The sequence below is a fragment of the Vipera ursinii genome (genome assembly GCF_947247035.1).
Source record: "Vipera ursinii genome assembly, chromosome: 6".
Taxonomy (NCBI): Eukaryota; Metazoa; Chordata; class Lepidosauria; order Squamata; family Viperidae; genus Vipera; species Vipera ursinii.
This window is the reverse complement of record NC_139515.1, coordinates 43,600,917-43,612,882: the sequence shown is the minus strand read 5'-3', so window position 1 is coordinate 43,612,882 and position 11,966 is coordinate 43,600,917. Positions and strand designations below refer to the sequence as shown.

Below are 11,966 nucleotides of genomic sequence, written 5' to 3'. Positions count from 1 at the left end.
GATATTTTCCCTACACACAAGAACATGGAATATATTGCCAGCTTTGTTAAATTATACAATGCTCACATTTTTTATATAAAACTTATATGTGAAGGATGGAACTTTATCAGCCATACTGACATGATTTCGGAGATGCATCAGGAGAAACTCTAAGAAGTCACTCTGATTTCAGAAACAGCTGGCCATTGTTTTGACACTGAGTTTTGCCAAAGGTATCAATGACAGAGTGAGGATACTTCCTGTAAAATGAAAAAAAAACAACAAAAAAACAGCACAACTTTTATTTGAATTGTTCAAATTTCTGTTACTGGAGAAATGTCACCAAAATATTTCTTTTTTGCTGATTTTCTGGCAGGCCAATGAAAAAAAGATCTTACTTGCACAGATGATTTCCATGTACAGCAACATGTTGAAAAATAAAACCAAAAATCAAACTCCAGAGCACCTCAGAGACATAATAGAAGCCTTTGAACAATATAAAACACAATTCAGTGAAAGTTTGAAGAAAGCAAATGATATTATTGAAGTGGCAAACCTTCCGGTAAGTATAAACAATTTCCTTTGCTTTATAATATAGGATAAAATTAAAAGAAAATTAAGAAACCAACATTATGTAAAACATCACTACTTCTATTGTAAAGTTATAATATTAGAATCCTGTAAGTCTGAAATGTGCTTCCCCCATCCCTACTTTGTATGAACTAAGGAGTTTATCTGACCATAATGAAATAGCAAAGTGACCTTCAAGTCTCAGTGCAGTAACTGTGAAAAACAAAGATTTCCTCTTGTACATCCATTACCTACACACAGGCAATGCTAGTTAGGGTGATGAGAGGCAAGACAAATGAATCTAGACCAATTCATATTGGAGAATACTGATACGGTAGAGGAGTACCAGCATAATCTTGAAGAAGAAATGTGAGAGCAATTGCACCAGCACCAGCTCAGGCCTGAGAAAGAGGAAGGGATGAGAAAGAGACTTTAGGGCAGGAGTCCCCAACCCCCAGTCTGTGGACTGGTACCGGGCCGCAGCATGTCAGCAACTGGTCCGCACAAACAAGCAAGCCCCATCCGTGAGATGCAGGCAGCACACAAAACCACGCACTCTCCGGTCCATGGAAAAAGCTTTCTCCACGGAACCGGTCCCTGGTGCCCAGAAGGTTGGGCAACTCTGCTTTAGGGTGTAGAGAGAATAGGGACTGTTCTTGAGGTACAGGAGGAAGAGCCTCTGCCAAGCAATGGTCTGATGAAAGAAACCTGACTCCAGGTTAGGAACCCAATGTGAGTAAATGTCTCAGATAAGCCCCCTAGTTCATACAAAAGAAGGAGGGGGAGGCACATTTCAGACTTGCAGGATTCTAATGTTATAACTTTACAACAGAAGTAGTATTGGTCTACATAATGTTGATTTCTTAATCTGGTCCACCATTTCTCCATAAAAGGCAATGGAGAAAGCAGCCAGGGGCCTTTAGAAAGACAGCCAATGCAGACAAAGCATGTGTTAAATATGTGGGGGGAAAGTATATGAAAATTAGACTGATTCAGACTAGCTCCCCCATGATTTGCTGAAGTATAAAACAGAAGGAATAGAAGTGGAAAGGAAAGCACAGAACCTTTGCAAGATTCTGCATAATAAGAATTATCCTGCTTGGATTATCTTTGGTGTAAAAGGGACAGAGAAAACCCAGGCAAGCCTTCAAAATTAATGGCAACCCTTCAAGGTAGGCCAGGCCAGGAAGCAGACACCACAAGGCTCCTGGAACTACTTTAATATAGCAAGGTATAATAACAAAATCTTGAAAACCTGTCAAAGTTTCTCCCTGCCCCCAGACAGTACCCAGGCAAGGTTATTTGGAGTCTCTATTTCACCACCACTTCTCTTTTTAGGGCTGACAAACATAATCGCTCTTGCAGTTCTTCTTCAACGTTATCTCTGTATTCCTCTACAGAGACAGAATAGGAGTTGTCCCACTTTATACATCATAGGTCATACAGGATGAAACTATTGTGGATTGCAGTTCAGCAGTATCTATGTCAGACTCCCAACTTTGGCAGCTTTCAGATGTGTAGACTTCAACTTCCAGAATTCCCAGTTGAGAAATACTGATCTAAACAATGCATTCCCCACTCCTATTATAGCGGGAAGGAATAAAAATAATGTAGTAGTTCCTTACAGGAAACCAGAATTCTGGGATTATTTTGAGGTGCTTAGGAATCATTGAGTGCATTATCTATGGTATATGGAAAATATCATTCATGTGAGCAAGGCCTGTTTTTTCCAGTTTTCCTGATTTTAAGGAGGCATTTGGGAATATATTGTTGCTTTTGAAGTGTGTAAAAGTTATATATCATACTTTTAATATGTTAATTACCTGAACATGGTAGAAAATCATGCTATTAATTTTCAGTGATCACATTCACAACAGGCTGAAGAGGAATCTTCACGAATTATATTGAACCTGATATTGGAAATTTCCAATTCTACATTATTAGATTAGAGCATTGGAGTTTGAAAAACATGTATCCCTTTTACTTTTTCTAGCACACATACTATTACTACCTGCCTCAATTTTTATTTAATAAATATACTGTACTTGGCATATACAATGCATTGCTTTATTCTCATAATCTTCAACTATTTTTAATGTATTACTATTTTTAATTTGAAATAGATGAATGATGTGAAAATCCAACGCAAGGCAGTAGCTGAAATGTTTCGTGTCTTGTTTGAAGTGAACACTGAAGAAAATAAACGACAAAAGAGAAGTAGAGGACAAAGTCCAAGAAAGCAGAAGACATATATACCAAATTTCCGAGGATAACACTCTATCTTATTTTAAGACATCCTTTTAATATATAACATTTATTTATTGGTATTTATCAGTTTAAAATGTTAAATTATTTGAAATTTATAGTGTTATCTAAGATTAATCTTATTAAAACCATATTTATCTTTTTTTTTCAAAATTAAATCTGGTGGTTTTTTATGGAATGCATGTATATTTAATTATTAAACTCAAAATACTACAATACCCCATTGATTTATTTATTGCATTTATTGGTTATGAGGTGATGGTTTGCTCTTAATATACAGCTGGAATTTATTTATTGAATACCTTTATGTCCATATACTATGTATGTGTTCTGGTTGTGGGGTATATTACCGTATGATGTAGTCTCCTGATTAGAGATCTCAGATTGCATGGATGCATGAAGGTCATTTAGTTTTGCTTGTAACATGCAGGGCAAAATTTGCTGAAATTGCTCAGTGTGGAGCATACCTTGAATGAAAGGATCAAATCATATATTTGATAATAATATAAGAACAATATATAACAGAATAACAGAGTTGGAAGGGACCTTGGAGGTCTTCTAGTCCAACCCTCTGCTCAGTCATGAAACCCTGTACCATTTCAGACAAATGGCTGTCCCATTTCTTCTTAAAAATTTCCAGTATTTCAGCACCCACAACTTCTGGAGGCAGATTGTTCCACTGACTAATTGCTCTAACTGTCAGGAAATTTCTCCTTAGTTCTAGGCTGCTTCTCTCCTTGATTAGTTTCCATCCACTGCTTCTTGTCCTGCCCTCAGGTGCTTTGGAGAATATGTTGATCCCCTCTTTTTTGTGGCAGCCTCTTAGATATCGGAACACTGCTATCATATCACCCCTAGTCCTTCTCTTCATTAAACTAGACATATCCAATTTCAGCAACCTTTCTTTATATGTTTTAGCCTCCAGTTCCCTAAACATCTTTGTTGCTCTTCTCTGCACTCTTTCTAGAGGAGACATGTAAAACTCAAAATGTCACGTGATGTCATGCAATGTATCGGAACGTTTTCCCCATTGCTGGCAATGGGGTGGGCGCAGTTTCGTTGTGACACATCCAGCCCACGGGCCGGCAGTTTGATACCTCTGTTCTAGGGTCTCAACATCTTTTTTACATCATGGAGACCAAAACTGGATGCAGTATTCCAAGTGTAGGCTTACCAGGGCATTTTAAAGTCATATTAACACTTCACATAATCTTGATTCTATCCTCTGTTAATGCAACCTAGAACTATGTTGGCTTTTTTGGCAACTGCAGCACACTTCTGGTTCATATTTAAGTGATTGTCCACTAGGACTCCAAGATCCCTCTCACAATTACTACTGTTGAGCTAGGTACTACCCATACCATACCTGTGCATTTGTTTTTTCTTGTCTAAATGTTGAACCTTACTTTTTTCACCATTGATTTTCATTTTGTTCGATAGGGCCCAATGTTCAAGTCTGTCAAGATCTTTCTGTACCTTAAACCTATCTTCTGGAGTGTTGGTTATTCCTGGAATATTCCTGGAATATTTTGTGGAAATATGAAGTTGAAATCTGCTGAATGTGTATAGTATATGAAGAAAAGCATTTGTGAGAATAAATAAAATGCTTAGTGGTTCAGCGTTGAACAATAAGTAGCAGTCATAGATTGATTTGTTATGCACTTAACTGCAGGTTCAGAACAGGACCTGCTTTTTCAATGCAACAACTCTGTGGTGTAGACTTGTCTAAGAAAGTCTGGCCCATGATGACCCAATGAGCTACCACGATTGACAGTGGATAAGATCCTAGTCCAATATGTTGTACATTAGAATGTGGGGCGGAGCCAAGATGGTGGAGAGGCAGCAAAGGTTGTAAAGAACTCCTCCAAAAGTAAAGGTTTTATTTTATTTTACTTTATTTTTATTTTAACTTTTTAACCTCTTTTAATATTGTATTTTAACCTACCTCTTTTAAACTTTTTAAACCCATTTTTAACCCATTTCAACCTTTTAAACCATAGTTTTAAACTTATTTTTAAACCTGTTTTAACAAACCTGAATGGGGAAAAGAAGGAAGAGACAGCACTCTGCAGCAGAAAGTATATCCAAGCCTTTGAAGCAGCAGAAAATGGAGGATTATATTGCAAACAGACAGTCTGCTCCAGTAAGTAACTCATTTGCAGGCACCTTATCAGATAAACTTAATTTATGTGACTCATCGGAATGGGACTTACAAACTGAACTGGAGAGCAGACAGCGTGTGGAGTTGTCCTCCTCCCTCTTGGAGAATGGCTCCCCTCCTTGGAATCTGGCAACAGCCTCTTTTACACAGGAGGGAGATGTAGCAAATTTGAAGGGGGAAAATGTGACAGACTTCCTCTCTAGACAATGTTTGCTTACAGCTCAAACTGTAAACTCAATATATAATCTCTTGTCAATTGTCATGGATAAGGTTGATTGTCTGAAAGAGTCTTTTGCAGAGTTTGTTAGGAGCCACCCAAATACTGTGGAAGGACTTGGGAGGATAACCATGGACAGACATGGGATGGCTAACTCAGAAGGTGAAAGTAGAGAAGGACCTTGTTCTCCTCCCAAAAATTTGATCACCTACAGAGAAAACACTCAATCAGGCAAAGGTCTAAGAGATGACCAATATAACTACAGTCTGCAAACTAACCAGGTTACTTTGCAAATTTATGACAAGAGAGTAAATAGAGGGCGTTGGAGCAATAGAAAATCTATTAGGCTGTCCCTGAGCCAGCTGCTCCGCTGTGAATCCGCTCTGATAGATCTACTACATGTAGAGTGGCTGCCAGCAAGAACACAATGTATGAGAATTCTCCTATCATTCAAGCAGCCCACAATTCCCTCCATGCTCTTCAGAATGAAGCCCTTTCTGAGCTTTTTCTCTATATTTCCAATAAGGGTCTTTTGCTCAGAAAAAGTGTGCCCACTCCTGAAACAGCGTCACCAAGAGGGAACTGTCGCTTTAAATCTAGGCTGCAACACCCCTCACACTACTAAGCCTGAGGTTGCTGCGACTGAACTGACCCTGAGAAAGCAAAGAAGCAATATACGAACTGTGTTACCCACAGCTGCAGGAACTGCTGAGGATGTGCCAGAGGAAATGTTGATTGACCTATTCAGTGCATTGCCAGAACCTGAGCAAGTTAACATCATTCAAAGATTGGACGACCTAAAAGAGGCACTGACAACAACCCAATCTACAGCAAAGCCTCTATTTAATTTGGCTCCACTAAACACGCAACCTTGTGACAAGATATTTAATCAACAATCTGCCTTTACCTCAACAGTAAAAAAAGGTGTTGTCACACAGGCTGAGAGTGGAGTAACTGCACTGACTGACCCAGCCTCTGAGAAACAACTGAAAGACAAAGGGCTTCATCACACAGTGCCCCCTAAGCTGACAAACACTAAGGACATAATCCAGCTTCCATCCTCATTTGATTTAGAAGTTCCCACAACATCTCTCCACAAGATGAACCCTCAGCCATGCCCCTCCAAAAATGGACATAAATCTACATTTATAGACTTAAGCCAGAGTACCTGCTCTTTGGAAAAAAAATCATTCTTGGAGCAAGAGCAGAGGCACACTGGCAACCGAGATATAGAGGAGCAACAACACGTTCTGCAACCCACGAAGAGAAATATCGAACCTCACAACAACTGTGTTTATATGGGAAGCTTAGATGATATTGACCCAGCTCCATTGTCAAGTTGACATCTGGCATTTCCACCATCTAGCCAATCAACCAAGTCAGACCACGTTGCTTCTGAGAACCCCATACAGTTTATGACCTGGAACATAGCTGGCTGGAAAAGGATGGTTGATAGTGGACTAATGAGCTTTCTTTCTAGATTTGACGTAATAGCCTTTCAAGAAACCTGGCTAACCGAAGTGGATGAACCAGTACAATTGCCAGGCTTTCAGGGATGGGCCTCCCCAGCCCTAAAAACAAAGAACAAAGGGAGACCCTCTGGTGGGCTATGCATTCTTATAAAGGAAGAGTTGCAATGGCAGGGAGAGAAATTATATAACGAAGATAAGTATCCGTACTTTCTAGCTGTCAAATTTGAATATGACCAGTTTGAGTTAATATTGGTAAATGTGTACATTCCTCCAAGCACATCCCAGCATTATAATTTTGAATATTGGATGGGCTTGGAAGTTATCTTAGAAGATTTATCTATATTGTACCCTCAGTCCATAGTGGTATTATTAGGAGATCTGAACGCTAGACTGGGTCCCTCTCTGTATGAGCTTGCCCAGAAGAAGGGAATCCCAGGGGAGTTCTTTGATAACCATCCTCAGTGGCTCTCAAGAGACTGTAAAAGTAATGCCGCTGGCCTGCTCCTAGTCTCCTTAATTTTTAAGGGTAATCTCCAAATTTTGGGAGGTAAGGACAAGAATTATACATACCCTTATACATACCACTCAGCCAATTCAAGTAGTGTACTGGATCTCTTTTGTGTGTCTAGAGATAAGGCTGACCTCTTCGCAGAGGTCACAGTACACCTTAGCGACAATAGCGACCATCAGCCTGTCAGTGTGACATTGCGAGGCCGCTCAGATTTAAGACCATATAACATGGCTGACAGATGGCTCACCAAAAAGGTAGAGGTGACCCAAAATAAAAGGTTAATTTGGGCCAAAGTTGATACTAAGGCAATAGTAGAATGCCTTAAAACAGAGAATGCTACTAAGTGGGCTAGAACAATACAGTCATCTACTACTGACTGGATGTCAGCCTTCAATGCATTCTCCAATCTGTGTAACATAATCTTGATTCTATCCCTCTGTTAATACAACCTAGAACTATGTTGGCTTTTTTGGCAACTGCAGCACACTTCTGGTTCATATTTAAGTGATTGTCCACTAGGACTCCAAGATCCCTCTCACAATTACTACTGTTGAGCTAGGTACTACCCATACCATACCTGTGCATTTCTTTTTCTCTTGTCTAAATGTTGAACCTTACTTTTTTCACCATTGATTTTCATTTTGTTCGATAGGGCCCAATGTTCAAGTCTGTCAAGATCTTTCTGTACCTTAAACCTATCTTCTGGAGTGTTGGTTATTCCTGGAATATTCCTGGAATATTTTGTGGAAATATGAAGTTGAAATCTGCTGAATGTGTATAGTATATGAAGAAAAGCATTTGTGAGAATAAATAAAATGCTTAGTGGTTCAGCGTTGAACAATAAGTAGCAGTCATAGATTGATTTGTTATGCACTTAACTGCAGGTTCAGAACAGGACCTGCTTTTTCAATGCAACAACTCTGTGGTGTAGACTTGTCTAAGAAAGTCTGGCCCATGATGACCCAATGAGCTACCACGATTGACAGTGGATAAGATCCCAGTCCAATATGTTGTACATCAGACTGGGTATCAAAAAAGCAAGGATTTTATTGTTTATTGTATTTATTTAAAAAATGCACAAGGAATGCTTGTGGTGACATCCCAGGTGTAATGGTTAGGGCTATGTTGGTATTGCAGATAGTATAACAGATTATATAGAAGTTGTTGAGAGCCTGAAAAAGAGACATAAAAATTTAAAGAATCAAAGACAAATTTAAATAAAGTAATACATGGATGTGTTTGATGCTAATTTAGTATGCATAGAAAGGCATGGAGAAGTACCACGACTGGGTTAATGTAATGTAGTTTTTTACTTATTCTGAAAGAAAATAATCTGGTTATAAATGTATGTATTATTCATAATGAATTAAGTAACCTAAATTAGAGCAATGAAAATATAATAATAAAAACCATAAATCAAATCAGGATAAAAAGTATTTTATTCATTTAAGAAACAAGAGGGAGAGGAAAATACAAATACAAAAGAGAATGCATTTGTGCAGCATTCACAAAGAAAAGGTTTGAGTTATAATGATATTATTCTATTCATGAGAACATAAAGAAGTAATAATTAAACCAAATATGCAAATCACTGATGAGGTCACTCATTCATTCATTTATTCATTTATCTGTAAGTAGTCTTCAACCCATTTGCACCAATTGCAGACACCCTAAATGAGCCGCCTTTCTCCCCATCCCCATTGGATGGATAGAGATGGCAGATAGTCTTGGATATCCAGGTTCTGAACCTCATAAAACTTTAATAATAATAATTAATAATAATAATAATAATAATAATAATAATAATAATAATAATAATAATAATAACAATAAACCTTTATTGTCAAAGTACAACATGTGTAAATCGAGATTAGCTGAGCCTCACCTCGTGCTCCCTCCCCCCAACACACAGCGACAACAAACCCTCCATCCTACCACACTATGTGAACCAACTACACCACACAGGACAACCAGCCCCTTAAATTGTTAAATTGTATTCAGAAGCCAACCAAAGCTGTTGTTAGGAAAAAGATGTGTCCTTAACTTCTTGAGCTGTTCTACTCAAGTTTATTTGTAACTTCTGAGTATTTTTTAAGAGCAGTCTCATGTAGAGTGCACTGCACAGATTCAAACAAGAAGGCATGAATAACAGGGAACAAGAGTCAAACAGAATTTTCTCAGAATTCCTCATCCCAAGTCTACTATCATACTTTCTTATAAGAGTGGACCCAGCACTATTGCTTATCTTTGAGGTTTTACATTTTGCATAGAAAACCAGTAAGGCAAAACATTTTTTAAACTATTGGGCTGGTTGTCGCTATCTGCATCCATTAGCTGTCACTTGGTTGATTTCATTTGTTGAGAAGAATCTAAAAATTAACCAATTATTAGATTATTACAATTTACATATTACAGTTATATGGGGACCCCAGTCTGATACAGAGCCAATCAAGTGGCTAATATGATTGTATCTGTTGTTGCTATAGGGTGGTTTTATGTTGTGGATGCTTAATGTTGTAAGCCACCCAGAGTCACCAGAATTAAATTGGGCATCCATATACATTTATTTAGTAAATAATCAACATTAATAATTAATTACAAGGGACGCAGTGGCTCAGTGGGTTAGGACGCTGAGCTTGTCGATCAGAAGATTGGCAGTTTGGCGGGTCGAATCCTGAGTGCCACATAGCAGAGTGAGCACCTGTTACTCGTCCCAGCTTCTGCCAATCTAGCAGTTCGAAAGCACATAAAAAAATGCAAGTAGAAAAATAGGGACCACTACGGTGGGAAGGTAACAGCGTTCCGTGCGCCTTTGGCATCTACTCATGCCAGCCACATGACCACAGAGACGTCCTCGGACAAGCGCTGGCTCTTTGGCTTTGAAATGGAGATGAGCACCGACTCCTAGAGTCGGAAACAACTAGCACGCATGTGCAGGGGAACCTTTACCTTTGCCTAATAATTAATTAATGTTTTTATTGATAATAATAAAGATTATTGACTTCCGGTGGTGACGCGACGCCGAAGACAGCTGTTTTCGGGCTGCCCGCTCCGCAGCTGTGTTTTTCCATCGTAAACAGCGCCGATCAGCTGTTTAGATGGATTTGAAGCCCCCTCCTTGGGAGAAGAGGAGGGGGTGAGGCCCCAGGTAGGGGTTGAGCTCTCCGGGGCCGCCTGAGCTGAGAGCTTGGGCGGCTGAAGGATGAGCCCCCCCGAAGCCTGGGTTGCTCCGAGCTGCGCAGCGCCTCTGCTCTGGGATTATTGGAGCAGAGCCAGGCGTTAGCAACCACCCCTGCCAAATGGAAATACTTTTGATTATCAAGATGCAGGCAGAGCGGTACAGGAGGTCAAGGTGAAGTGGACTCTTTATTTTTACTCTCTAGCTCAATGGATTTTATAGCTTCAAAGTGAAAGTGCGTAATAAGTGAAAGTGGGGGAAGATGGTGGCTAAAACTTCTAAAGCTCTCCAGAATGCGGGGTCTTCCCTGGTGCAAGAGACCTCATTGCAAGCTTTGCTTCCTCCTGCATCTCCCCCGGCATTGACGCTTAAGTATTTACAAGACGCTCTTGGAAAGCATGCACAATTGATGTCTGATATGATGGATGAAAAGTTGAAAAAGCTGGAGGAGAAAATGGAGGAGAAAATGGAGAAATTGGAGAAGAAGATGGAAGAGAAGCTGAGAGCAATGAGGGTGGACATCTTGTCTAAGGTTGAATCCGTAGCTGAATGTGTGCTACAGCTGGATATAAAAGTGGAGGATCTCAGTCAAAAGAACTCTATATTAGAAGCAAAGGTATTAGAAAATGAAAATATAAGGGATAAAATGGACGAAGAATTGAGCCTTGTTCAGTATAATCAGATGCAGTATGCTATTAGAATTAGGGGTTTAAAGGAGAATGGTAAAGAAGATTTAAAGCAGCTGATTTCTGAGGCTCTGGAAGGGGTACTGGGCCAGTCAGCATCTGAAATTGAGGGAAATATGGACAAAGTTTTTCGTGTAAATTCATGGATTGCAAGACAGAGGAAGTTACCCAGAGATGTGGTGGTCTATTTTACAAAGAGAGTAATGAGAGATGAAGTCATTCAAGCTGCTTATGATACTAATTTGGTAGTGGCTGAGCAAGAAGTTTTGGTTTTAAAAGAGATCCCTCCGAAGATCCTAAGGAGAAGGAAAGATTTTGCATTTCTGGTACAGGAACTTAAGAAACGTGATATTAAGTTTAGATGGGAGATTCCAGTTGGATTGGTGGCGACGCATGAAGGTAAAAGACATTGTTTGGTTACTGTGGCTCAGGCACGTGATTTTTATAGTAATGTGTTAAAAGCAACCCCCCTATCATTTTTGGAAGCTGCAAAAGGATACGGTGGGGGAAAGCTTCAAGACGTTGCAGATAGACAGACAGAGGACAATGGTGTTGGAGGGGATCAAGTCACAGTTTCATCGGTTGCTGCAGGAGGCCAGAAGATGACGCGTGCCGCCCTAAGAAGAGCGAGACGAGAGCAAGAGCAAGACCAGCAGAAAGTTATGGAATCTTCAAAGTGTGCTTACAGTGAAGATGTGGGAGGACAGCGGTCTAAAGAAGTTTTGGGGGTCATGACAGAGGTGCTCCAAAAGTTTTGGGGCGTTAAGATTGCTGATTAATTTTTAGATTAGAATGTCAATGGAGTAAAATTATTATAGAGGAGAAAGAAAGTTTTTTTTCTTTTCTTTTTGTTAATATTTTACACAATTTAAGATTGCTTGCTAGAAAAGTATATTAGGGTTATGGACTTAAAGTATGTGTTGAACT

At 39.4% G+C, this 11,966-nt stretch overlaps 1 protein-coding gene across 1 annotated transcript in view; it reads left to right on the top strand.

Annotated features, from left to right (window-relative positions):
* IL22 (interleukin 22) overlaps nucleotides 1-2,850 on the top strand; it is a 53,504-nt gene extending 50,654 nt beyond the window's left edge. Inside the window, exons 6-7 of the mRNA XM_083366635.1 lie at nucleotides 356-541; nucleotides 2,673-2,850. Coding sequence (XP_083222761.1) covers nucleotides 356-541; nucleotides 2,673-2,822 — 336 coding nt within the window. The 3' untranslated portion in view covers nucleotides 2,823-2,850. The remainder of the gene's footprint in view (nucleotides 1-355; nucleotides 542-2,672) is intronic.
* Nucleotides 2,851-11,966: the final 9,116 nt, after the last annotated feature.